The sequence below is a fragment of the Onychomys torridus genome, chromosome 1 (genome assembly GCF_903995425.1).
Source record: "Onychomys torridus chromosome 1, mOncTor1.1, whole genome shotgun sequence".
NCBI classification, from domain to species: domain Eukaryota; kingdom Metazoa; phylum Chordata; class Mammalia; order Rodentia; family Cricetidae; genus Onychomys; species Onychomys torridus.
The window spans coordinates 104,915,380-104,942,580 of NC_050443.1; the positions used below are offsets into that span (position 1 = coordinate 104,915,380).

The window sequence follows — 27,201 nt, forward strand, 5'->3', positions numbered from 1 at the left end:
CCAAGTGATAACAATTGCCTGGGTTCAGTGGCAGTCTGCTAAGAGAAGATCATTCTGCATCTTTTATTAGACTCAGCAAATCCAGCTCAGAACTGCAAACAGACATTCAACAGAACACACACTCTCGCGCAAGGCACTGAGCTGTGAGCTTGAGGCTTTTTTTCTGTGACAAGTTTCCCAGAGCCTGGGCTGGGAAAGGCTGGCCATGCCCAGTGGAAACAGTCTGCACCTGCAGGTCATGGCAGCAAGGGTCAGTACTTCCGCTGCCGGGGAAAGAGACTATTTCCTGAAGATCGGAGTGGAGGGCTGGCAGGGCTGGGGCCCTCTGAGTCTAAGCTGAAGAGGTCTCTCCCAGTCCGAAGGATCTGTTCCTCTAGTTTCTTATGTCGCTTCATGTCCGAGAGGACCTTATCCAGACGGGCCTCACGTTTCTGGCTCCGGGCTGAGCTTCCTAAGGTAGAAAACGGGGCAGGATTAGAGGTAGTGAGTACCTTCCACCCCTACACTTACAGACCTTGTTGAACACATGCATTTTAGGCCTCAGCACAGAGCAGCTAATACTTAGGGCTGGGCCACACACAGGATGACTGACACCCATAATGCCATGGCTATTGAACATATCTAGTGGACAACACACACACACACACACACACACACACACACACACACACACACACACATCGTAAAGGTCCTGGGGCACTGGGGTGGAGACAGAGGACAGACGACTCAGTTTCTCCCTGGACATGCTCTTCCTCCCTGTAAGGTAGTCCTCTGCAGGACTCCAAGCACGGAAATGACAAGACTTCACTTAAAAGGATCAGTAGCAGGGAGACCAGTCAGGACTGTGGAAATCACTGAGCAAGAGAGAGATGGGATTAAAGGTAGATCTGTAGATGCAGAGCTAATGGAAGCTCACCAGCTGCAAGAGAACTCAAGGATTCCGAGAGTGAATGCTTGGAAGTCACGTGGGCTGGGATAGCCGGCAGTTCTTGGTGATGTACACAGCACTACATAACTGTGTTCTAGAGAATACTGACCAGGAGGCTTTGGACTTCTGGCAATACGATGAAAGGACCAGGAAACTTGATAGGAAGGTCTGTGGGTCTCTTACAGGGAAGTAAGGCACTGACCAACGCCAGAGATACCCTGCCACGGTGTGTGTGCGCCTTCCTGCAGCTGAGGTAGCACTCCAGAGTCTGCGGAAGAGGCCCTGTACCTCCCATCGACCCTTCCCGCTTACTGGTACCTGGCGTACGTCTTCTGTCAATCAGTGAGTCCTTTGGTGTCATTGGCTCATCATCAAAGTCAAATTCTGTAGGCATGTGCGGCCTGAGACAGGGTCAAAGAGAAGGAAGGATGAGGGAGGCCCTCCCAAACACCTACTGGTTCACCCCGGCCTGCTGGCGCATCCTTTCCTGCTCTGCCCTCCCTCTAGTTTCTGTGCTCAGGAGATTAGTCCCAGGGACAACGTGTAAAGTTTTGGCCTCACTTTTCCTCCTCCTCCTCTTTGGCCTCCGGCTCCTCATCTGATCTCTCCTCTTCACTCTGGGCTTCGGGAGTAGGCGGCCGGCGGGGCAGGATCTCGGCTTGGAGCTCCAGAGTTCCTTGGGCAGCCAGCAGTTCGTAGAGCCGCTGGATTTCGGAGGGTGGGGGCATCCAGGACTGCCCACTGGCGGGCAGCTCCACCTCCTCGTCGCTGCAGGGCACGCACCAGTCTTCAGATTCGCCCTCGGCGCGCTCGGCGCCCGCAGCGCTGGGAGCGTCTCGAGCCTCCTCGGCCCCGGGTCCCCCACGCCCGGCCTCCTCCTGACCTCCCAGCCCCTCTTCCTCGGCCTTACTAGCCGAGACAGAGGGACCTCCGGTGTCTTCCACCGCCAGAGCCTGGAGGCCGGAAGTCACTTCCCCTTCTGCAGACAGGGGCGCCGCTGTGCTGCCTGCAAGGGTTCCATGGCCCAAGGACATAGAGGACCAGAGAAGCCCAGCAAACAGGGCAGGCTGCAGTGCCAGGCCAGGACCGACCCCACCCCACGGATCCCAGCCCGCGGAAGCCGCGCTCGGAGCTGGGAAGGGCAGGGCCCGCTTTCTCGCTTTCACATCGCTCTCTCCAGCACCCGGTCGGGAGTCATTTCCGTGGACCTCGTAGACCTAGTTCGCGTCCACTCAGCGGCGGTACAAACCTGGAGCTAAACCCCGCCTCCCAGGCTGCACGGGGCCGCAGCACGCAGGCGCAGAGAAACGGCGCGCGGAGACTCCACTGTAATCAAAGCTACTCGAAAGAGGAAACAGAAGGCTTGCGCATGCGCAGGTAGGCCCGTAGGCACCGCTAGCTTCGACCCACACTAAAGATGGCCACTGCGGCAGCGCATGCGTATTTCGTCCACTAGGGCCTGCCAGACAGCGGTACCCTTGACTGCAAACCAACACAGCGACCAACTGAGGCGAGTCTCATGCATTCTGTTTATTGGTGTTTAAGAATCATGCAGCATTCAGCATACAAAAAGGGAGACTCAGTTTGATTTTTTTAAAGGAATTTTAGTTTCCCCCAACTTTTTTTTTTGAAAGAAACAAACAAAACAAAAAAACAAAAAAAAACCCCACCAACTCCGAAATGCATCACAGCTGGCTCCCTGCCTCCTCAGAGGGCTGTCGCGTGCACCAAACCTCCCTCATCCTCTTAGAGAATAATTAGAGCTCCCCCAACCCTCCCAGGCTCCCTGCAGCTGAGAACTTTGGTCCTTCCTCCCCCTCCCTGTTGCTGTTTTAATTCTACTGTTTACAAAGCCAGTGAATGACCCAAACCCCTCAGACCAGAAACTCTGAGGTTAAAAAGCCCAAATGGGCAGGTCAACTCAGGCTGACCCTTCAGCTGCTGCGGCACTCCTTCCCCCCTGGACGTTCAGAACGAGGACTCCCACTCTTGTGCAAGTCCCCCAGGTGAGGCCTGGCTTGCCAACTTTTCGACCCAATAGGCACCTTAGGGATCGGGGTCGGAGTATGGTCTGGGCCCAGGTGGTCCCCAGTAGAGAACAGTCAGAGCCCCTAGCCAGGCAGACCTCTCCCTACACCGTAGGTCCTCCCTCAGCCTGACCTAATACTGCAGTTTTTGCAGAATAAATGGCGGCAGGAGAGTGAAGATGTTCAGGGAAGCTCAGGAGGGGTCAGGGGAGGGGCAAGGGGAAAGATGTTAGGGAAGAAAAGAATGGGTTAGATACCAAGACAATGAAAGGTAGGAGGTCAGGGTTAATCAAGGTACAGAGGATTCCAGAGGCAGGAAGAAGTGCGGGGTGGGGGTGGGGTGGGGGGAGGGGCCTGGAGAGATGCAGAGGTGCAGAATACAATTTAGATGTTCAGGAAGGCTTCCAGAAGTGCAGAGAGGTTTTTCAGAGTGCAGGGTTGGGGAAGTCAAGAGGCAGGAGGGGAGATCCGCAGGCCAAAGTGCAGGGAGAAAGGGAGCCTAAGGCTGGCAGAGGAGCCTGGCAGGATGCAGGAGCAGGAAAGAGGCTGTAAACAAGGCTGCTCAGGCTCCCTTGGTCCCTAGGGATGGGGGCCAGGGCCATGGACTGGGCTTCCCCCAGGGTAGGGATGGACCCAAGACAGCTCCCAACAGGAAGAAAAGTCTTGGAATGCAGGGCAGAGCCCCTCACTTATACACTGTGGGAGAGGAGAGCGAGAGACAGACAGACAGGGAGGGAGACGGGGAGAGACAAAGGAATCGGGAGAACAGACAGGAGAGAGCAGGGTCAGGGGTTAGTAAAGCTGCCCTTGTCCACCCTTCCGCTCCTCCCTTTCCTGTCCCCGACCCCCACTCACCGCCCAGGTTGATGACGCAGGAGGCGATGATGATGAGGACCCCCCCCACCAGCGCCACGATGCTTAAGAGCTTGGCTACTCGGCCCAGACGTTGAGCCCCATCCACGTCCCCCTGTTGCAGGCTGTTCCGGGACTGGGGTGAGGGTGAGGGGTTTGGAGGTATCATGGCCCAGGTTAGCAGGAGCCAGCCCAGCAGGGATCAGGTGAGAGAGTCCAGAGGAAGGAGGTCAGCCCCGTGGGGTTTAGAAAGGGAGGATTGGGAGAGCAGGAGGAAGAGGGTACAGGTCAGCAAGGTTGTATGAAACACCTTTCTCCTCCCATCCCGCCTAGAGGGGTAGGCCAGGAGTGGCTTGGAGGGTTAGGTCCTGGGGAGAGGCAGGCAAAGGCTCAGCAACTGGGCAAGTAGGATCCATGCAGAGAGAGGTGAGGGAAGGTGTCATTACTGGGGTTCTATTCTGACACCGGCAGGAAGCTGGGAGCCACAGAATGCCTGGCTCAGGGTCCCTTGGGGCTCACCATGACGGCATAGGCGAAGGCCACAATGTTGACAGGCCACATGGGGCAGAAGCAGGACAGGATGGCAAGGATGATGTAGTCCCGAGGTTTCTGGGTGCCATCACCCCCTTCCACCCCAGGCCCTGCCAGTTGGGAGCTGGGATGGCGGCTCAGGCTCCCTCGAGGAGATCCTGGATGCCCACTATGAACCCTTCCTTTTCTGTCTTCCTCAACCAGCTTCTGCAGCACACGGGGGGGAGCCCCGTTGGCTGGCGGTGTTTTAGTTGAGGGTGATGAATGAGGCTGGGGGGCTGGACCCTCTTCCCCGTCACCAGCCTGAAGGGGAACCACTGCTCCATTTTCTTGCTTTTCGCCTATACTCTCTGTCAGGACCTCAGTGGCAGGGTCCTCTTGGGTGGGGGCCTCTGGCTGAAGGGGTAGCTTAGGAGCAGGCTGGGAAGTTGGCTGAGGGTCTGCATGGGTGTTTAACTGGAAAGCAGGCTCTGAGACTGGCTCAGGAGGGGCTGCAGACTGCTGCTCAGACCCCTGATCTGCAGCCTCTTTGCTCCCGTCTGGTTTGGATGCTGGTTCTTGACATTCCTCTTTGGGGCTGGGGCTGGCCTTGGGTTCTTCTGGGTTTAAGCTGAGGTCTGTGGCCTGGACTGTTTCTGGGGCCTCAACTGGGGTCTCTGTGGTTTCTGGGGCCAGCTCAGCCTTAGGTCCTGAGTCTACAGGGGATGCCGTGATACCTGGGCCTGGCTGAAGGGCCTCTGGCTGGTCTGGAATCTCTGCTACAACCTGGACAGGACCTAGTCCAGCTTCAGAATGGCCAGGTCCTTCTGCCTGGGTCTTGGAACTATCTTCTACCCCCTTCATCTCAGAGACCTCAGAGCTGCTGGCTGCCATCTTAGAGAAGGGAGATAGGAGAGGGCCCGTGGGGAAACAGCAGTGCCAGTGGCAAATCCTGGAAGAGGAGGAGACAGTCTTGGTGAGGAGGAAAGAAGGGCTGTCATCACCACAGGCCAAGGCTAGCCTGTGCTGTCCCTAGGGAGAGGAGGGAAAGTTGGAGTTTTCCTTTGCTTTGAGGTGGGACACCCTTGGTGGAGAATGGAGAAGTGTTCTATCTAAAGTCTGCTTGGAGAGCCCTGGGAAGAGAAACCCTTTTCTGAACAGAACCGTTCTAGGTCTGTTCCTGGATCCATCCAACACACCCAATAAGACCCAGACTCTCAGACCCCACCTCGACGGTACCCCAGCTCATCAAAATCTGTGCACAGTACAGACACTCCAACAGACAGGCGGACAGAGAGCCCCACACATTCTGCCCCTTTTGTACCCTTCCCTTCTTTCCGGCCACCACCTGAGCAGTGCGGGTTTTCTTGCTGCGCATTTGGGCTCAAATGCCCCCCTTCCTCCCCGCCCCTTTCTGGAGAGACCTGGCATCATCTTGCGCATCCCTTCTCAGCCCTTCTTTTAGGGGTTCCCTTGTTGCCTTCAGAGAAGCTGAGGGGGAGGGGATCCTCTCCCGATGGCATGGCGCACCCAGCACCACCCTCTAGTCCGCCTGGCACCTGCATTCCCATGCCACCCAGCTGTCTGTCGGACTCCTACCAGCGGCCTCAGTCCGTCCCAGTCTCATCCGCTGCCAGCCTGGGGACCGCTCCTGCGTCCCGCCGCCACTGCTGCTGCAGCAGCCGCAGACCGGGAGGGAACAAGTCTGTGAGCAATGAAGGGAGGTGGCGGATCTCCCCTCCTCTCTCCTCCCGGTTTGCTCGGCCCTTCTTCTCTGGTCCCCTCCCCTAAGCTGCACTGCTGCCGCGCCGCCCCCGCCCCTAGCACGCCTCCTGCCCCTCCCGGACAGCCCAAGGGAACCTCGTGCCAGGCCCCGTGTTACCTGGGTAACCGGCCCGGGGACCACTCGTGCCCCCTCCCTACCCTTTCTCACGCGCACCTCCTGGTGGGGCACCCCCTTCCTAAGTCCTCGGCCCCTCCCGCCCAACGGTCACCGGGGGATCCTGGCAGAGACCTGGGTTTGTGAGACCGACCAGTGAAGACTGGCTGGGAGGAGGCCTCCTGAGCAGCATGGATGGGTTAAGGAGACAGGTCTAAGTTTGGGGCGGCTGCAGGGGTACCGCGTCGGGCTTCTAGAGAAAGGAACCTGCAGAACTGGAGCCTCCCTACTCCAGGAAAGCAACAGCAATGCGGGATGGAAGCTTGAGGGTCTCTGGAAAGGTCTGAGCAAAGCCCAGAAAGAGAAATTCCATCAAGCTAGGCAGATAGATGCTCAGGGCCACCCTGGAACGGCTAGGACAAACAGCCCATGACCACCATGGTAGAACCGAATAGTTTACCCAACCCTTCTGCATCTGCACCAACCATGGCCTCTGAGATGTGTAGGCATTGGGTAGGAGCTCTGTGCAGCCTGCTGCTGGGTCCTGGGAGGGAGGAGACCATGAATGGCCAGCTTGGGTATCCCAAACCTCCAGTGGGTATTCCCTAGAGATCTGGAATTTGCTCTCCACAGCCTCTGGATTCTTGGGGCCACCCTAAATTGGTGCTGTAGCTAGAGACTATACCTCAGGAGGGGAGCCAGCAATTTGCAGGGCCAGAAAAGTTGGCACTAAGCTGAAGGCCAACAAAGAACCCTTCCTCTCCCTAAAATGGATGAGGTGCACATACATGGCGCTTGGTGAAGAGAACGTAGCAACCCAGAGACAAATTTTTATTTAAAATTTATTGTAATGGGGTCTGCGCAAAAGGAGGGGAAGGGGGGGACATGCAAGGGACACAGGAACACGATGACATGGCCAGGGCCACAGCTTCTGATGTGGGAAAGAGGAGAAAAGACCAGGGCTGGGGCTGGGGCTGAAGAGGGAAGGGGAGACACTGTGGCTGCATTCCCCCACCCCCGGAAGCACCTCTTGTCCCTGGCTCTCCTCCTTCATCCTGGCCCCTAAGATCCCATCTCTCCTGTTTTGCCTCTGGCCCTGGCGGCTCCTCCTGATGCTCCCTTTGGCTTTTCCCCAGACAGACGCTCCAGTAGGATGTTTAGGGTTGAATCACCCTACCTTACTGAAAGCACCCCTCTGCCTTCCGCTTCTGCCCCTCAAGTACCACCTACCCCTCCTCTGGACAGAATCCTAACCCCTCCTCTCTCTCCTCCCTCCCCCTGGGAAAAAAACGACAACAAAAAGAAAGCACCAACTCCCCAGGAAGGGGCAGCAGACAGGAGGAGGGACTGAAGGAGGGGCGCACAAGACCTTCTAGGGAAAGGCTCACAGATCCCTGGAGGAAAGGCAAGGGTTAAAGGTTGAGGGCAGTGGCTGCTGCTGTCCTCTGCCACCCCTGCTCACTGTCCAGGGGACTTCAACACAACTCAAGGGACAGCTGTTTGTAGGGTCAGCTCTGAGAGGGAGAAGAAAGGAGCAGGAGAAACCTTGTTAAAACCTATGAATCCTTCTTCCTCCTGTCTGGAGGTTCCTTGGCTGATGGAGAGCAGTGAGGAGCTGGTGGGAAGAGGAGACTGTACCAAGAAGAGCCTTCCTCCACTCTTCTCCTCTCCTCCATCAACTTGGAGCTCACCAGGGCTGGGAGGGAAGTGGCTGAGAGCTCACTGGTACCCCCTCTGCCCCAGAGAGGGAGCCCACAGCTGTGGGAGGGGCTGCCACTGCTGCCGCCGCTGCTGCTGCCGCTGCCGCCATCGGACAAACCTCACCAGTACCTAGAGCGAGAAACACCAAGGATCACAGCACAACCTGAATGGCAAGAAACATGCTCCGTACCCCAGACTTTTCAACTATTTCCCTACATCCCCTGGGACACAGCCGTTACTCACTTCCTATCTGGCCCCCGGAGGATCTGGCCTGCCTGCTTACCCAGATAGAGCACTTTACTGCCCTCTCTGGACCCCAAGTCTCCCTGATCTGAGTGACAGACTGGCATCCCTGGCCTTCCTGAGATCCCCTATTGGGCACTTTGAACTCCCTTGTCCCACACATCCCATCCTGCCCCCCCAGCCATGTCCCACGCCTTGCCTGGTGGGTGCAGGGGTCCCCCTCAGCAGGTAGGCTGTGGCTGGGGGGCATCTCCCGGGATAGGAGGGGCGGCCCCCCCCAGGTGGGTCTGCATGTGGCCGGCCAGCTGGGCAGGGGTCTTGCAGTGCACGCTGCACAGCTTACACAGGATGCGGTCGGCCCGCGGGGCCTGGAGCCCGTGGTCCTTCACCGCGTGGATGCGCAGGTATGCTGCTGTGGTGAAGCCTATGGGGGTGGATTGGGATGGGGGTGGGGGTCAGCCTGGCGGAGACCCCGGAGACAGGGCTGTTCTCCTAGGCTGGGGACGCCCTCCTCACATGGCACTGTCCTCCTCCCACCACATCCTTGGTAGGCTGGGGCCAACTACTCACGGGGACATAGCCCTTCCCTGAGCTTGGGGCCTGGTTTGAGTGGTGCCTGTTTTTTATCTTAATCCTTAGTAGTATCTACAGAGATCTTCCCCCATAGCTGGGAGACCTCTCCCACAGGACAGGACACCGCTGCCTAGCTTTTGGAAGGGTTGACTCTCAGTAGAGACGGCTGTGTCCCCCCCTCTCCAGTGCCCCAATCTCAGCTCGTTTAGTGAATAACCACATGAAGACAGCTTTCCCTGTTTCTGGGCAGGGTGTGCGCTGTTACACCCGTGCTGATGTACTCCACTTGCCCCAGGAGCTGGAGACAAGAGCTTGTGGCTGCAAAATTGAAACCCTGGGGCTGGCTTTCTTGATACTCCTTCACAAGGCAGCCATGTCCCACTTCATTCTCCCCAGGCACACCCAGGAGGTTGAATCTCTGGTACTGTCTCCTCTGAGCCACGGCATAGAATTTAGTGACGTTCAGTTACTTCCAATGCTGTTGGGCTTGCTTCTTAAAGGGCTCTCTACATGCCACGAGCTCTTGGCTACAGCGCCCTTAACCCACATTCGTGAAAAACCCACCAGCTCTGTGCCCAGCACCCCACGTTGTCCCTGCCCCCCTGACACCCCTTGGCATGTACCTTTATTGCAGAGCTCACAGACATGGTGAGGGCCCTGGCTGTGCACCTTCATGTGGTCCGAAATATAAGCCGAGCTCAGCATCTTGCCACACACATGACATGGCACCTTCTCCTCGTGTCGTACTGTGTGCGCGCGGAGTCGATCCTTCGTAGCAAAAGCTGCCTCACATTTCTGGGGGGGGAGGGTGTGGGGGGGTCACAGGAGAGTTAAAGCTTCGGGGAGTAGAGAGAAGGGAGCAAGGTAAAGGGATCAGAGCCTTGGGGGTCTTTGATCTGTAGGAAATGGGCGTGAGATGACCAGGCCTTGAAGGAGAAATGTGAAAATGGAGTGAAAAGGCAAAAAGAGAGAAAAAGGGGGTCTGAGAGGTTGACCTCAGACAGCTACAATGAGGATCAAAACGTGAAAACCGGGAGGCAGGCAGCGGGCTTCCTACCTCGCATTTGAAGGGCCGCTCTGTTGAGTGCACTTGTCTCACGTGGCTGTTGAGGTGGTCCGGCCTAGGGGTATGTTGAGGTGGGGGGCGGGTTAGGTGAGGTGTGCCTCAAACCTTCCTAGGTTCCTCCAAAGGGCCTTCCCCAAAGCCCCAGCGTTTCCCCGACGGCTTCAGTCTTTAGGCAGGAAATGCCCCGAGCTAGGATCCTGTCTCTGCCCAGAGGCAGCTAGCTTGCCGCCGGCCCAAAGACCCACCTCCTCTGAAGTACCACCCCCTGCTCCCGGGCACCGCGAGGCTCCCTGCCCTCCTCCCGGGAGTGGGTCCCCCCCCCGCCCCCCCCCCCCGGCCCCGTGGGCAGCGAGGCCCCTGCACACCGGGAGAAGCTCTTGCCACAGTGGGAGCAGTTGTAGGGCTTGTGCACAGCGCCGTCGTGCGAGCGCACGTGGTAGCTCATGCGGTCCTTGCGCTTGAAGCGCTGCTGGCACACAGGGCACTGGTAGGGCTTCTCGTCCGAGTGCGACAGCTTGTGTCGGTTCAGGTGGTAGACGTCGCGGAAGGCCTTGCCGCACATCTCGCAGGCGTGGTTCTTCCGGATGCGCTTCCCGGAGGCCGTGGTGGTCACGACGCCGCCGGGCGCCCCCGCGGCCGCGCCCCCGCCAGCCGCGGGCTCCCCGCCGCCCCCGCCGGCCCCGCTCAGCTGGGGCACGCTCAGGAGGCTCAGGGGCACCATGGTGGGCATCTTCATGGCGCCCGCGGGGACGCGGCCGGCCTTGGCGCCCGTGTGGATGGCTTCGTGCCTCCGGAGGTTGTAGCCGTTCTTGAACTCCTTGGCGCACAGGGCGCAGATGTAGGGCCCCTTGCTCTTTGTCTTCTTCTCCAAGACGGACGCCACGGGGGCCACGGCGACGGCGGAGGTCGGGGCGGCCGGCGGCGGCGGCGGCGAGGGTGGCGGCCGCGGCGGGGGGCGCGGCCTCGGCGGCGGGCGCGGAGACAGCAGGGGGGCGGCGGCGGGGGCGCCGGAGGCTGCTTCAGGGCCGCTGTGTCCACGGTGGAGGCGGCCGCGGGGGCCGGGGGCGCAGTCACCGCCGCAGCAGCCGCCGCCGCCGCCGCCGCGGCCGCGGCCGCCGACTCCTGCGCGGCGGCGAGGACCGGGAGCAAGTCCACTTGCAGGGGCTCGGCCGCCGGGGCCTGGGGCGTGGGCGGGGGCGCCGGCGCGGCCTGCGGAGACAAGGCGCCGTGTGGGCCGCGGCCGCTGGTCGGCGCCCGCCCGCCCGCCCGCCCGGCCCCTACTCACCTGGAACGGGCTCTGGGCGCAGCCCTGGGAGGCAAAGAAGCGGGACTGGAGCTCAGCCCCGACCTGCAGGGGGTTCTGGGCGTGACCCTGCGGTGGCGGGAAGGAGTTCATGAGGCCGCCCACCCCCCGGGAGTCCAGGCCCAGCACGGGGAAGGGGGGGGCCAGCAGCGTGCAGGGGAACACGGGGAACATGGCCTCGGCCACGGTGCGGCCCCCGGGGCTCAGCGGGAGCCGGGGGCGCGGGCCGCGCGGGGCCCGGGCTCGGGGCGCCGCCCCCGGCCGGCCGGGCTGGGCCGAGCCGAACGCATGGCCCGAGGGCCGCCCCGCCGCCCGCGCACCCCGGCCGGCGGGAGGGAGGGCAGGAGGGCGTCTTGCGGGGCGCGGAGCGCGGCGGCGGCGGCGGCGACGCCCCCCGGGTGGGGGCGAGGGGCCCCGCGGGGCCGGGGGCCGGGGCCGGGGCCGGGGGCGGGGGCCCGGGCGGCGGGGCGGCGGCGGCGGTGGCGGCGGTTGGAGCCTGGCGGGGCGGGGTGGGGGGAGCGAGGGAGCAGCTCCGGCCCCCGCCGCGCGCGCGCCCAGCCGGCGCCTCGGGGAGGGCGGGGGAGGGCGCGAGGGAGGGAGGGGGACAGCTGCGCGCGCACCGGGCGCGCGGAGGGGGGGTGGGACGGGAGGGCGGGCGGGCGGGCGGGCGGGGGTGTGGGAGGGGGGCAGGGGCGGGGGGGGGGGGGTTGTTACCTGGAAGATGAAGCTGCTCCAGTTGCTGGGATCCATGGCGGAGGGAGGAGGGAGGCGGCTCGCGCTCACCCTGGGGCGGGAGGAGGCGGCGGTGGGGGAGGGGGCCCGGGGAGGAGGCGCGCAGGGAGGGAGGAGGGGGGAGGAGGGTGGGGAGCGGAGCACACTGCGCGCCGGAGGGCGGGCGGGCGGGCGGGCGGGCGGGGGGCGCGAGGACACTCGGGAGGCTGGAGCGGGCGCGAGCGCGCGGGCGCGCGCGCGGGGCCGGCGGGAGGGGGAGGCGCGGGAGGGACTCCGGGGGGGGGGGGGACGGGGCGCCACCCAGCAGCCCGAGCCGCCCCGAGCGCGAGACCCCCGAGACGGCTGCTGATTGGCTGGCGGTGGTGCAGGTGGTGGGCGCGCGGGAGACTGGGCGGCCTCGCTTCCCCCACTTGAACGATTCCGCCCCCCACTTCCCTCTGCCGGCGGCCGTTATTCCGCGCGCACGCGCACACGGCGCGGAGGGCGTCCTGAGCGGCGTGGGGAGCGCGCCCAGGGAGTTGCGGCGGGGCGGGGTTTTACTAGAAGCGCGTGCCCGCCTAACGGTCGTTGTGCTTCGGCTTTTTGACTCATGCAGGCCACCGTCCCCTTCCCATTCCAGGGGTTTATTTACAATCTTGGGCTAGTTGGGGGTTTCCCAAAGATGGCGCCCAGATCAGTGTCCCGCGGAGCTTGGTCCTGATCCCCAGGGCAATTGTGACGCCCACCCCAGCCCCGCCACCCCTAAAAACCAGGCTCAAGCGTGGAATAAAAACTGTATTTACACGGACACGTCATTGTACAGGGGTTTTAAAAGAAAAAGGTAGTGTTAGGAGCTGGTGGTCAGGAGGGGCCACAGTGCTGGCCGGCAGCCAAGCCCAAGAGGTTCGCCTGTAAGAAAGAGCAAAGTGCGGCGTCAGTACAGCAGCTGGGGCAGTGCGGGGTGGCGGTGTGCAGGCTGGTGGGGAAAGGGCAGAGATGTTCTTTCTTACCTTCAGGAAAGACTCCACCTGCTTTCCAGAAATGCCTTCCACCTGCTCCAAGTCCTCCACCTAGTGGGACAGCGGCAGTGAGGAGGTGGACGAAGAACGGGGCACCCCCTCCACTTACCCCCCAGGTTGTTACCTTGCTGAAGGGGCCATGGAGCTCCCTCCAGCCCATGATGAGTTGGGCCTTCTTCTGGCCAATGAGCTGCAGGCTGCGCAGATCTCGGGCTGAGCCTTCATTCAGCAGATCCAGTAATTTTTTGCGTCCGTGTGCCAGTAACTCTGGGCTAATCTGTAGCTCCCAGCAGTCCTCAGCCTTTTCCACAGGCTTGGACACATGTGATGGCTCCAGCTATGAGGTAACAGAAATGACAGCAAAGGCCTGTGGATCACTGTGCCAAGACCAGGTGCCTGACCACCTCCCCCTGCTGGTACTAATTTTGTTGGACTTGTTCAATCACTAGCATTTCCTCAGTCACTGCGAAGATCTGATGAATAAATGAACGCCACATCAAGTCTGACTGGGAGGAGCTTACAGTTCAGTAGCGCACTTAAGGGCCTACCATGCTGGAGAACTGGAGTTCAATCTCCAATGCAGGAGAACAAAAAAGAAAACAGTAAGCATCCTCTCATCCTGACCTTTGGGGGCAGTCCCAGTGTTCATTTCGTGTGAAGACCATTCTGTGTGAGAGATTCTGAAATGCCCGTCAATTTCCCTAAATGGGCTCTACAGTTTACTGTGAGCAGGAGCTCGGCTACATACTAACTCTAGTCAGTAGCCAACCCAAGTGCAAGGGGCATCAAAAAGAAAGGAAACTGACCAATGGTGGATACCCACTCTATGAGATACACCCATATTTCATCCAGTGTCCTATGCAAAAGGTTCCCAGCTGGAAAGCCAGGGGTGGGGTCGGGCTCACCTTTCTTTTGTGGCCTTTCTTCAGAATATGGATCTTTGAATCTGCCTGCTTCTGAACTGAAAGCAGGAATAAGGAACTGGTCAGGACACAGGTCACCTCTTTCCCTTCCTACTTCCCAGGGCTATTTGCTACTCCCATCTCTCCAACCTTGACCTTTGATGGTTCCTTTTTTTTTTTTTTTTTTTTGGAGACAGGGTCTCACTCTATGACCAAGGCTAACCTGGAATTTAGAGCGATCATTCTGCCTCACCCTCCTGAGCGCTGGGATTGCAGGTGTGGGACACCATATTCAGCCAACACCCTGCTGTCTTAACTGCCATGACAAGCAGCCAGGGCTTCTTCAGATGCAGGGGAGGGGATGGGTGACACATTTCTGAGACACCGGGTCTCCAGAGAATCTGGGACTAAACTTACTTAGCTGCAGAGGCATCACCACAGCCCTTTTCAGGGGCTTTGCCGTTGTGCCTGGACAAGAAGGGAGGGACTGGGGAGTTGCCAGGGTGTTCTCTTTCTCCTTTGGATCCAGCACCTCCTGGGCCAGCACCTTGGCCTCTAGTTCTTTTTGCTTCATCTTAAGCCTCTGTTGGAAAGGATCATGGGAAGATGGGGCTCCGCTCCAGCCCCAAAGCAGTGGATTAGAAAGGTGACAAGGTAGGAGAGCTCTGAGGTGCAAGAGGATAGAGGCAGGACCAGTCAACGAGACAGAGTTCAAATTAACTAAGGGCATCGTATGATCAGAGGGCCACCTGAGACAGAAGTCTTCAAGCAAGGTTTGTTTGTTTGTATTGTTTTTTTCTGGTTTTTAGAGACAGGGTTTCCCTGTGTAGCTTTGCACCTTTCCTGGAACTCACTTGGTAGCCCAGGCTGGCCTCAAACTCACAGAGATCTGCCTGCCTCTGCCTCCCGAGTGCTGGGATTAAAAGCGTGCCCCACCATCTCCCGGCTGTTTGTTTGTTTTTTAAGACAATGTTTCACCATGTAGCTACGGCAGGCCTGGAACTTGGTATGTAGATCAGACCAACCTCAAACTCACGAAGAGCTGCCTGCTCTCTTTTTTTGTGTGTGGGTGTTTTGCCTGCATGCCTATCTGTGCACTGTGTGTGTGTGCCTGGTGCCCTTGTGCTCAGAAGACAGGGTTGGGTCCCTTGGAACTGGAGTTGTAGGTAGTCATGACCTGCCATGTGGGTTCTTAACTGCTAAGCAGTCTCTAGCCCGGTGATATTTTTATTACTTAGAGTATGGCTCGTGTCTGTGTATATGTCAAAAGACATCAGAGGCGTGGGCTCCCTGAAGCTGAAAGTTCCAGGCAGTCGTGAGCTGTCTGAGGTGTCTGAGGAATCAAACTCCGGTCCTCCTGAAGAACAATATATGCTCTTAACCACTGAGCCATTTCTCCAGCCCAGGTAATGTATTTTTACCCCCTTACCTGATCTCAATTGTTTCTTAACCCAGGTTTGAATCCTAGCACCCACATGGCAGCTCATAACTGTCTTTTAACTCTGGACCCAGGGTATCCTGCACCCTCTTCTGGCCTACCATGGGCACTACACATATGTAGTTCACAACCATACATGTCAGCATAAAACTCATATACATAAATAAATCTTATGAAAACTCGACTCTAGATCAGCATCTAAGTGTCCTTCCCTGTCTGAAGATACTAGGAAGACTTCTGGAAGCTGGTTGGAATATTAGGCCACCTTCCCCAACAATTACCTCAATCTCCAAGTCCTTTTCCTCCACTGTCTTAATGAGTACCATTCGCTCTCGCTTTGGGGTGTTCAGCAGAGGTGTCCCTTGGCTCCCCTGGGAGCCCAGCAAACGATCCAAGCTCAGGAGGTTCTCCAACATGGCTGGGTCCATATTGCTTAGTTTCTGTAAGAGGCTGAGTAGAAAAAAGGTTACTCCCACCTACCTCCTCTCACCACCTCCAGTACAGCAGGACTACCTTTGCCATGCCTTAACTCGGTGTTCTTTTTGGGAACTCTAAACAGTTAACTAGCCTCAGTAGAGTGCCTTTATCGGGTGAAGTAAACTCCCAGGGATGCCAGATTCGCAGATGAAAAGCAGTTAATAAGCACTGGATGCCACACATTAGGGACCTACCATACTGCCCTGTCTAGGAGGTACTTGTGGTGTGATAAAGAGAGACAGAGGGCTGGGGAAATAACCCAGCCATTGAAATACTTGCCATGCAAGCAAGGGGTCTAGAGGTTGGAGAGCCCACAGGAACACACTCCAAGTGGGTGTGACAGCCCGCCTATAATTCCAGCCTCAGAAGGCAGACACAGGATGCCCCCAAGCAAGCCAGGGAGTTCTCAAGCCGCCACACATACACATGTGTACCACAAACACGTGCACAGGAAAAACAAGAGTAAGAGCTGAAGGCGTGGCCATTTGGAAGCAAGTGGGGGGAAGCTCCGTGGAGAGGTCCTCATTAGAAGGTGTATGACAGCTACCAGAGGCAGGATGAGAAGCCCTCATCCAGTGGGCTGTATACAGAGGAGTGTTGTTCCAGCGGTCCTGGCTATCTGAGCACAGTAACTTCTACCCATCTTTGTTCTGCCTGAGATTGACACCCTCACCCCCAGTGAAAATTGTCTTTCAAAGTGAAGATGCCATCTTTCCAATAATGCCCAGTTAGATGATCTGTGCTACCCTGAACTAGCTCCTTCAAGACATAGATCATGTCCTGTTCTTTATGTACAAGCCTTAGAAGAGCAGCATCAGAAAATGTAGGGCAAACAGCACAAACAATTTTTCTTCCTGAGTTTCACAGAACAAACCATTTTTTTGTTTTTAGAGACAGGGTTCCTCTACATAGTCCTAGCTGTCCTGGAACTCAGTCTGTAGACCAGGCTGGCCTAGAACTCAGAGATCTGTCTGCCTCTGCCTCCCGAGTGATGGGATTAAAGGCATGGGATTAACTGTCTGGTGCCATCCTTTTCTGTATTATCTACCTGGCTTTATAAACTTGGTTCCCCATCTCCTATGAGTGGATCCTTGAGGTCAGGGTCTGAGTTTGATATGGCCCATTTCTGAGTTTGCCCTTATCCAGAGTAACAATATGGCCCTTTGGTGAGTTTAGAACAGGTCTTAGAGTGAATGAATTCACTGGGAAAAGGTACACAGCTGCTTTACTCAAGGATTTGACAGGATAAAGCTCTTGTTAGCCTGCATCTATTATAGATTTCGCAGGGAAAGCCTGACTCTCACCTCAGTTTCTGGGAGGCAGAAGCTGGAGCTGCCATAGACTCAGGGCTCCCAGTTGATTCTTCTTCAGGGCCTTTGGCTTTCTTGGCCTCTGATGGGCCTAACAGTTCTTTCTGAGACAGCTTAACAGGTGCCAAGGCTGAGAAGATTGGAGGGATATAAAAGAGAATCAAAGAGGTCAGCCTCAGTGCTGGTGCTCAGTGGTTTTGGCAAATTCCCCACTGTCCTGGCCAATCCATTCTGTCTTCCCCAATCCTCACCATGAGGCTGTAGACTCTCATTGGTGAAAGGCCGGTTAATCACCTCCTTGGACCTAGCAGTGAAGTTCAACGCTGAGACTGTATCCTGGTAAAAACGCCTTTCAGGAGCAATGTTGGCAATAATGATGCTGTGAGCTGAACCACCCAGAGAGTCCTGAAGGGTAAGGATTGGAGTATGGTTCAGACTCCCAGCCTTCCTATCCCTTGACAACAGTTCCCACGACCCTAACCAGCAGGCCTAAGAGCCGCCTTCTTGGTCCCTTTTGACCCAATGTGGGTCGACATGACCTGCAATAAGCGAGTGAGCTTGCTGTCCCGGTATGGTATACGAGGGAGGCCCTGGTTTAATGCGTCCACCACTTTGCCCAGTACAAAGAGGGAAGTGTTGATGGCTCCACTCTCTTTGAGCCGAATGCCCTGGTTGCCTGTGCGACGGTTGTCCTCGGAACCAGCCAAATCTATAAGGTAGAGTTTTCCTTCCCGCTGGCGAAATGGAGCCAAACGTTCCCGCTGACCCACCTAGGGGAAGAGCAAGGGGCCCAGACTTAGCTTAGGCTTCGGGGCTTCCCGGGTCCTCTGTCAGCGGGCCTCACCTTGACCAGGAGGACTGCATGGCTACGAGAAGAGCGCTGGTTAAGCCGGGTGGCTCCTACCACACGGTTTTTACTGGCTGGCAGGAAGTACTGCTCAAAGTCAGAGAAGCTGGTGATGTGCTTCTCTGTGAGGCCGGGAATCAGGATGTTTCCTCGACAGTCTTCTCGGATCGCTAGGTCTCCTGATGCGGGATCCAAGAGGTCTAGTACCTATTTGAGCAGTGCAGTAAGGCCATTTATTTCTCCAGGAAGAGGGTGCTTGCTTCCTGGGGGTTCTTCTCTCTCCTGGATGTCAGAGTCCTTCTATCTGACACCCCAACCCCATCCTTATACTAGAGCAGAGCTTCATGGTCTACAAGGCACTCTTATTTTGACACCTCACCTTTTCCTGGTAGATCTCTAAATAGGACATAGTGACAGAAAGGTCCCATGGCCGGCCCTCTGCACTTTCCTCCCTTGTAATCTGCAGGAGGTCCATGAGAGCTCTGGGAATCACTCCAGGTTGTTCTGGGCTGCCCAGCATTGTGTGTGTCTTCCCTGGGAAAAGAGCAGAGAGAGCGGGGAAGTTTTTCTCTCATGTTCCCTGGCTCTTTCCCATGCATAGTTCTCTCTGGCTTTCTCACCTGCCCCAGTAGGCCCATAGGCAAGCACACTGGCATTCTGCCCTTCCAGCAAGTGCCTCAGGATGGGCTGTACTGAACCCACATAGATGTCCTGCTGAGTGCTCTTCTCTCCATAGAAGGCATCGAACCTGAAGGTAGAAAAAAGGAGTGCATTAGGAGAGTGTTAGATTGATACCCCAAACCTAGATGATGCTGGCTTTTAAGGCTCTGTCCCATTCTTGAAGAAAGGCCTTGAAAGTGTCCCTGGAAAATCTACTCTATTCCAGTCACTGTACTGACATTACGAAACAAAATTAATCTCACATAGCAATCTGGTAGGCCAGATACTCACATTTTGCAATGACTCAGGAGACAAAGATAAGAACACACTAGAAAGAATAAATGATTCTGCTGGGAAAAGGAAGTGTTGCCAAGCAGAAGGACACAGCAACAAGACGTGGTGTTATGTATAGTAATTTTCATTTTGGAGGGAAGCCTAAACACAGGAAGTGAGTAAGGCAAAGGCTTCAGGAAGTCCCCAAGACTGACAGGTAAACGAGGCACCTCCCTCCCCAACTATATAAAGCAGTAAGGGCTGCTAAGAGTCACTGTCAGACCAGCAGAGCAGCTTGGAAGAAGCAGAGGCCAGTTGAGCTGCTTGGAAAAGGCTCACCACCTGCAGGTTGTACAGGGTTCTCCAGGTTCCTAGCTTTTGTGAGCTGTCAGCTATCCTGGGGTGGGCTTTGGTGATGCAACTGTCTGTGAGTCATTGCTGCTGCTGTAGGAACTTACTTACTATAACTTACATATTCCTGTGAGTAAACCCAATAAAACTTACTGGAGCACCCAGTTGGATGCTGGTGGCATCCTTACTTTGGTCTGTGGTTGGTTCCCACTCTGGGGTGAGTAGACATTTGTTTATATATCCCCATTAGTAATGTCACACATGTGGTGTGAGAGGGCTTCCCAACACTTTTCTTGAGGTAACACTTGAATAGGGTAGATAAAAGGCTGGTCTAGATTCAAACACAGCTTACTCACTACACTGTGACTTAGACTCAATGCACGCTGACAAGAGAAGACTGGAAAGGAACGGGAGCCAAACTATTAGGGACCTAGAACTGGAGCAACCTACTTTCTGTTAAAATAAATAAATCAGACAACAAATATTTTAGGTTTTGTGACCATGTGGTTCCTTTCACAACCACTTAATTGTAAGGCTGGTCAAACAGCTACATTATGTAAATAAACAATAAAACTTTATTTACAGAAAAGTCTCTTGAGCTGGGCATGGCAGCACACACCTGTGATCTCAGCACTTAGGAGGTAAGGCAAGAGAATCAAGAGTTCGTGGCCAGCCTGTTTTAGAAGAGCTTGTTTTAAAAACAAACAAATAGACAAAAAATAAAACAACCAATGGAAGACACCTAGTTGGACTTGACCTGTAGGCTGTGGTTTGCCGCCCTCAAGGCCAGACTAACAGGCGAAGTTTAAATTTTAAAACTGCTGTGGAGAATCCCTTTGTACACTGTGATTGGTTTAATAAATAAGCTGACAGTTCAACAGTTGAACAGAATAAGGTTAGGTGGGAGAGCCGAACTGAGAATGCTGGGAAGGAGAAGGGTAGAGAGGGAGGGTCACAGCCAGAAGGAGTCAGACACACAAAATGGGATAGAGGTAAAAGCCATGAGCCTCCAGGTAGAACGTAGATTGATAAAAACAGGTTAAATTGTAAGAGCTAGTTAGTAACAAGCCTGAGCTATTGGCTGAGCATTTGTAATTAGTGTTGAGCCTCTGAGTGATTATTTGAGAGTGGCTGCAGGACAGGAACTTCCATCTACAGAAACCCCACAGAAATTCTAAGTCATTGCCCTCTTGTGTGCCATTCCTAAATCTGCACAGTCTTCTTTGCATTGCCTACCACATCTGTTTTCCACCCTTTTCATGTATTTCCTAGAACCTAGCTGGGGCTACACTGCTCCTTCCTCCCTTTATCCCAATGTCCCCAAGACTGACATTCAGTTCAACCTCTAGCCTTTCTCTACAGAAGTCACTATATACCATGAACATCTAAACACTCAAATGAAGGTTTGGGGAACAAAGCTTTGCCTAGCAAGGCATAGGATAGATCTCAGAAACCAGGAAAGTGATACAGTGAGCAGGCCTAGATAGGGAAGTGGCTTGAAGCTTACTGATACTTGAGTGTCTCCTGGTATTTCCTCCAGTTGGCCACCTCAAGAGAGCAGCTGTCTATGCCTCGCACACAGGGGACTTCGGTCGCTCTTGTCGCTTCATCCATGAATGGCCGAAGCCGCACAGCCACCCTTACTCGAGCTGGAGGTGGGCGCCGACTAGACCCTCCCTTGCTCAGACAGCGACCAGCTCCTGGAAGAAACCAGTTTTAGGTGTTAAAATTTTGTAGAAGCATAGAGAAACAGGAACCAACTTTGCTGGGAGGATGCCTTTTACTTAAGGAGAAGCTAAACGTCAGACAGATATAAGCAGGTGGGCTGTTTGGAATTCAGACCTCTGCCCTTCATCTGACAAATGCTACCCCATACTCACAAGACACTTGGACATCCAGTTTTCATTTGCTGCTTATGACAACTTGAAAGTAAGGAGAAAGCAGGTAAAAATGTGCAGCAGAAAACTAAGGTACAGCCGGGCGGTGGTGGTGCATGTCTTTAATCCTAACACGTGGGAGGCAGAGGCAGGCAGACCTCTCTCTGAGTTTGAGGCCAGCCTGGTCTATAGAGCAAGTTCCAGGATAGTCAAGGTTACAGAGAAACCCTGCCTTGAAATACAAACAAGCAAACAACCAGAAAACTAAGATGCAAAACTTTACTGGCTTGTGGAGAACACAGTCAAGAGCCTGTTTTGCCTGTTTCCTAGGTGAGGACAGACAAAACTGCCATGGAAGCTCAGTGATCAGCATAGGGGAGGGGGGTAATACGTGTGAGGAGGGGGCTGGCTCTTCAGAGAGCTGGATTTCAATTCCCGCTCAAACCTGTAGCTGAGATTGGCTTGTGATTTTGGCTAATGGCTTAACATGCGCGTATCTTGGTCTTCTTGTCAATCAACCCCTGCTCAGATTCCAGCTCCCTACTACAACTAAATTAGGGTTTTTTAAAAATTACTATGCCCCAGCTTTCTCACCTGTAAAATGGGAATAAATAAAAATACCTGCTCACTAGGCAGTGGTGGCACACACCTTTAATCCTAGTACTTGGGAGGCAGCGGCAGATGGATCTCTGTGAGTTTCAGGCCAGCTTGGTCTACAGAGCGAGTTCCAGGACAACCAGGGCTAAACAGATAAACCCTGTCTTGAAAACAAAAACAAACACACAAAACAAAAAAATCTACTCATGTTAGAATAATAAAAGAAATTCACATAAAAGTGATTCTCTCCCAGTACTCGATTTAAAAAGAAGTCCTGCTTTACTTATTTGGTGGGCTTTTTGTTTTGAACTAGTTTATTTTATGAGTACCTTGCCTGCCTGGATGTATATGCATGACACACGTGCCAACAGATGGTTATAAGCCACCACGTCCATATGAAAGCTGGGAACTGAACCCAGGTCCTCTGTAAGAACAGCAAGTGGGGCTGGAGAGTTGACTCTGCAGTTAAGGGCACTTACTGGTCTTGCAGAGGACTCTGGATTCTATTCCCAGCACCTATGTGTCTGCTCACAAATGTCTATAACTCCAGTCCCAAGGGAATTTGATGCCCTCTCTGACCCCCACAAATACCAGGCACTCTCATGGTATACATATATACATGCAGGTAAACACACTCATGCACATAAAAATAACAAAATAAATCTAAAAACAGCCAAGCGGTAGAGGCAGCAGTACACACCTTTAGTCCCAGTACTTGGGAGGCAGAGGCAGGCAGACCTATGCTTGAGGCCAGTCCGGTCTACAGAGCAAGTTTCAGGACAGCCTGGGCTATACAGAGAAACCCTGTCTAGAAAATCAAAAATAAATAAATAAATCTAAAAAAAAAAAAAAAAAAAAAAAAGTAAGAACAGCAAGTGCTCTTAACCCCAAGCCATCTCTCCAGCCCCTTGTTTTTGGGATTAAGACTCACTATGTAGTCCAGGTAGCTCAGAATTTGTACACTCTTGCCTCAGTATTCAAGTGCTGGAATTACAAGCATATGTTACTAGATCCAGACTAAGTGCTTTGTTTTATCTACACCTCCTACTTTCCACTTAAAGGGGTCGAAGGACCCTTTCATAAGGTCTCCTAAGACCACCAGAAACCACAAATACAGGGTTGGGGATTTAGTGATACAGCACTGGCCTAGCAAGTGTAAGGCCCTGGGTTCGATCCTCAGCTCAAAAAAACAAAAAACAAAACAAAACAAAACAAAACAAAAACCAAAAAAACACAACCAACCAAACAACCAAACAACCAAAAACCCCACAGATACACCGAAAACAGTGTTATGGCTGGGGTCAACACAACATGAGGAACTAAAATAAGGTCCCAGCGTCAGGAAGGTTGAGAATCACTGGTTTAGGCAATTTGCCCCTCCTTTAACAGCTTGTTGGTGACAAAGCTTTAAATGAAGGTCTAGTTCTGAAGTCCATACATGAATTAGCAGACCCTCTTCTGTGTATACTATGACACTTGGAATCAAAGACAGATTCTGCTTGGTAGCTATCTAACCCCGATAAAGTCACTTAGCCACTCCAAACTTCATTTCTCTCTACAAAAACAAAAAAACCAAACAAACCAGTCTTTATCACAGAAGATCCATCCAGACTAACTAGGTATACAAAGTGTTCAGCATTGTGCCCTGCAAACTTCAATGTTAGTTGTTGCTTTTATGATTATTATTCTCTTTCTTAACATACTTTAATCTCAGCAACTAGTCAGCAGGATCCTAAGGGACCTTTCTACTGCCGGACCCAGCAGGCAGGCTCAGTCTCGGTCTGATCCTAAGTGAATTCACCTTGAGACACCCCTTCCCTGGCTGTTTTACTAGTCTCTGGTTATCCTTAGGCTAACAGTTAACTGTTCTCCTACGCTCTCCACCCTGTCCACTTCTGTACCGCTGGCATTTGAGTTGTCTACTTCTTTGTCGGGGCTGTCACAGTACAGACTGTTCAACACACCCACTAGATCCCAGACGCTGTCTCCTTCTTCATATCCAGGTTGTAACAAGCAAAACAGGTCTCTCCAGACACTTGCACATGTTCACTGGGTACAAATGTCAACATCCCTGGACCAGATAGCTCAGATTCCTGTACAGGCACAGGCACCTACTCTGCTGACACCAATTACCTTTTCTTTCTTTCTTTTTCTTTCTTTTTTTTTTTTTTTTTTTGAGACAGGGTTTCTCTGTAGCTTTGGTGCCTGTCCTGGAACTTGCTTTGTAGACCAGGCTGGTCTTGAACTCACAGAGATCCGCCTGCCTCTGCCTCCCAAGTGCTGGGATTATAGGCGTGCACCACCACCGCTGGCCTTTCTCCTCTTTTTAAATGATCATCTTCAAGCCTCTTCAAGCCGATGACACCTCTGACCTTCACATCAGACAGCTGTCTTCCACCACTGGCCCTCCTTCCAAGCTACCGTCTACCTTCTCTTGGATGGTTCATAGGTACCTCAGATCCCACCTGCACTAAACTGACCCTTACCCCACTCTGCAACAGTTTTCTCACTTTGCTTTCTAACATCCACAAAGAGCTCAGACCCCAAATAGGAATTTTTAAGTGTCTTCTTTCTTCCATATAACCATCAACACCTGTCAGTTCCTAATTTAACATTTATTTAATATTATGTATGTCTGCGTACCACTGTGCTGGCTAGTCTTATGTCAACTTGACTAAGCTAGAGTCATCTGAAAGGAGGGACCTCAACTGGGAAAAGTGCCACCATAAGATCCAGCTCTAGCCCGGCGGTGGTGGCGCATGCCTTTAATCCCAGTGCTTGGGAGGTAGAGGCGGGCAGATCTTCGTGAGTTCGAGGCCAGCCTGGTCTACAGAGTGAAATCCAGGAAAGGCGAGAACCCTGTCTCGAAAAACTAAAAAAAAAAAAAGGATCTAACTCTAAGGCATTTTCTTAGTCAGTGATTGATGGGGGAGGGCCTAGTTCCTTGTTGGTGATGCCATCTCTGGACTAGTGGTGACTGGGGTCTATAAGAAAGCAGGCTGAGCAAACCATGAGCAGCCAGTAAGCAGCACTCCTCCATGACCTCTGCATCAGCTCCTGCCTCCAGGTTGCAGCCTGCTTGAGTTCCTGCCCTGGATTCTTTCAGTGATGGACTGATTACAATGTGGAAGTGTAAGCCAGATAAACTTTTCTCCCTCAACTTGCTTTTGGTCATGGTGTTCATCACAGCAGTGCTAACTCTAAGACAACCCATATGTGCTTGGTGCCTGCGTAAGCCAGAAGGGATATCAGATCCTCTGAATCTGGAGTTGCAGATGGTCGTGAGCTACCATGTGGATGCTCTGAAGAGCATCCAGGTCCTTAGCCATTCAGCCGTCTTCTCTAGCCTCAGTTGTAGCTTGAACTCCCAATCCTCCTGCCTTGGCCTCCTGATGTTAGGATTACACCAGTGGCGGGTTTTTAACTCTTCTTTGTGTGTACAGACCCACACCTATCTGTGTGAATGCATATGGGCATGGAGGCCAAAGATCAAACTCTGGTGTTCCCCAAGAAGGGATGAAATTCAGGTTCTATGACAAGTACTTTACCAGACTACGCTGTCTTCCCAGCCCATTCCTCTCTTTTGTGAAGAGAAAAATGAATCAAGAACATTTTGGCCTTCTTTGTCTTAACACTTGTTCTTTTTGTCCTCTTCAAGGTTGGGTAAAATCCTGCCCAAACTTTGAAACCTACTTTAACCACCATTTACATATTTACTTATCTGTTTATGTGTATGATTGCTTTGCTCGCTTGTATGCATGTGCACCGCGTGCATGCCTGATGCCCTGGAGTTAGAGTTGTGAGCCACCATGTGGGTGCTGGGGACTGAAACCAGCGTCTCTGTAGGAGCAACAAGTCCAGCCCTAACTATTATTTTCTTCTCTTTTTCTTTCTTTTTGTTGTTGTTGCTTTTGCTTTTTCAAGACAAGGTTTCCTCAGTGTAGCCCTGCCTGTCCCGGAACTCACTTTGTAGACCGGGCTGACCTCAAACTCAGAGATCCTCCTGCCTCTGCCTCCTGAGTGCTGGGATTAAAGGCGTGCACCACCACCGCCCAGCATATTACATTATTTTATGAGACTGCTTGAAAACAATGGTAACCTCCTCTAGGAAAGGGGCAATACTCAAACACTTCAATGTTTACTATATACCAGACACAATGGGTCTCAGCCTGTATTTGGGCATAATCGTCAAGGGAAGTGGCATTACAATCTAATTACATGAGTGTGAATTTAGACCCCCCCAATACTTGCTAGCTGTGTTACCTTGAACTGAACAAGCTCGTTAGCTCATTTATGCCTGTTTCCTCTTGTCCAAGTACAGGGGGCTGGTGAACCTTAGAGGTTAAGAGTGCCTACTGTTCTTCCAGAGGACCTGAGTTTGGTTCTCAGCACCCACGTCAGGCTCACAACCATCAGTAACTCCAGCTCTAGAGGATCCAACTTCCTCTTCTGGTCTCTGCGGGCATCCACACATAGGTGGCGCACACAGATAAAAATAAACTTTTTTTTTTTCATAAAAACAGAACATTAACAGTAATCATCTCAGCTCTCAGTACAGACATTAAACGATCGATTATAAAATGCTCGCAGCTGTGCCTGGGGCGAGGCGTTCTCCTAAAAGTCTGCCCCCCAAAGGCAGAACAAACAGTAGTAACAAGCCAGAATCCGGTGGGGCATATGCAAATCCTCTTAGAAAAGACTCTGAAACTCCTGACAGCCTTTCCAACATGAAAACAGCACCCAAACAGCCATCCACGGCTAGAGGGAAGGAAAACTGTCTTTGATTTCTCTTTGCCAGAATGCACACCGCCGACGGGTCCAGCTGCCCGAGATCTCTGGGCACCCAGACTCCACGTCTCGCCACTACTCAGTGCTCACACGGGGTGGCTGCTCGCCTTCACAGACGAAGCAAACTGAACCGCACAAGAAAGTGCGCAGGCTCTCGCCGGGCAGTGGGTCTCAAGCCGGTGTATGGCGCCGAGGGCCGCGAGTAGAGCGCACAGGGCTTGCGGCGCCCGCTCCCCGCCCTTCCGCCCCGCGCCACCTGGATTCTCCGCAACGACCGCTACCCAGTAAGTTCCACACAGCGATGCCTCGCCCTCCCGACCCCCGCACCTGAAGTGGCCGCCGCCATCTTCCGTCGCCTCGGCCTAGCCTTAGCCTCAATGTTCATCCTCCCTTCTTCGGGACCCGCGTCTCTCTTTTGAATTGCCCGGGTCCCGCCCCTCTCTCAGATTCGACCAATCACCGCTCCTTACCGCCGGACGCCTCCGTTCTAACTCACTCTAATCCCGCCTTCTCGGGCTCACTTCCGGTCCCGAAAGCGGCGCTTCTCAGGGATAGGCCCTGTCGTCTGTCACTTAGTGGTGAGTTCCTGAGGGTGCTGCGCCTTCGGGATTTCGACTTTCCCTGGCTAAGTGCTGACTTTCCCCGCTCAGCTGTGAATTTGCAAGCCCGTGTTTGATTCCGTCTTTACGTTCCCAGCCCTGAATACACTTTTTGCCTTTTGGAGCGGACATGATCTCTCTATGTAGCCCGGGCTGTCCTGGGGTGACAGCGCCAAGGTTCCTCTGTGTTAACCTAAATGGACACGCACACCCCTTTCTTCTGTGGGAAAGTACCCACCCCTGTTGTAGAAACTTGGGCTTGAAATGCCT

The 27,201-nt window shown here is 54.1% G+C and overlaps 4 protein-coding genes across 5 annotated transcripts; all 4 read right to left on the reverse strand.

The window, feature by feature from the left end:
• Positions 1-49: 49 nt before the first annotated feature.
• Positions 50-2,374, reverse strand: Pagr1 (PAXIP1 associated glutamate rich protein 1). The gene is made up of 3 exons (XM_036192909.1): positions 1,490-2,374; positions 1,247-1,329; positions 50-451 (listed from the first exon to the last, which is right to left on the reverse strand). The coding sequence occupies exons 1-3, from the start codon at positions 1,960-1,962 to the stop codon at positions 252-254; spliced, it is 756 nt and encodes a 251-aa protein (XP_036048802.1). The 5' UTR covers positions 1,963-2,374; the 3' UTR covers positions 50-251.
• Positions 2,375-2,443: 69 nt separating this feature from the next.
• Prrt2 (proline rich transmembrane protein 2) lies at positions 2,444-6,114 on the reverse strand. Of its 2 annotated transcripts, XM_036192896.1 has the most exons (4): positions 5,917-6,114; positions 4,327-5,269; positions 3,811-3,943; positions 2,444-3,651 (listed from the first exon to the last, which is right to left on the reverse strand). In XM_036192896.1, exons 2-4 carry the CDS (start codon positions 5,209-5,211, stop codon positions 3,641-3,643), a joined length of 1,029 nt encoding a protein of 342 aa, XP_036048789.1. In that variant the 5' UTR covers positions 5,212-5,269; positions 5,917-6,114; the 3' UTR covers positions 2,444-3,640. The 2 variants fall into 2 exon arrangements, with proteins under 2 accessions (XP_036048789.1, XP_036048780.1); XM_036192887.1 differs by having other exon boundaries at positions 2,444-3,943.
• Positions 6,115-7,967: 1,853 nt separating this feature from the next.
• Positions 7,968-11,494, reverse strand: Maz (MYC associated zinc finger protein). The gene is given in 8 exon segments (XM_036206035.1): positions 7,968-8,026; positions 8,340-8,564; positions 9,337-9,508; positions 9,771-9,834; positions 10,145-10,696; positions 10,698-10,771; positions 10,773-10,988; positions 11,065-11,494. Coding segments are annotated over 7 exon segments (1,473 nt in total). The 5' UTR covers positions 11,257-11,494; the 3' UTR covers positions 7,968-8,026; positions 8,340-8,361.
• A 1,080-nt stretch (positions 11,495-12,574) lies between these two features.
• On the reverse strand, positions 12,575-26,733 carry Kif22 (kinesin family member 22). The gene is made up of 14 exons (XM_036180479.1): positions 26,660-26,733; positions 20,578-20,770; positions 18,407-18,534; positions 18,166-18,320; positions 17,784-17,993; positions 17,479-17,709; positions 17,191-17,344; positions 16,934-17,069; positions 15,434-15,602; positions 14,132-14,297; positions 13,718-13,773; positions 12,937-13,149; positions 12,804-12,863; positions 12,575-12,702 (listed from the first exon to the last, which is right to left on the reverse strand). The coding sequence occupies exons 1-14, from the start codon at positions 26,715-26,717 to the stop codon at positions 12,655-12,657; spliced, it is 1,977 nt and encodes a 658-aa protein (XP_036036372.1). The 5' UTR covers positions 26,718-26,733; the 3' UTR covers positions 12,575-12,654.
• Between the last annotated feature and the right edge of the window lie 468 nt (positions 26,734-27,201).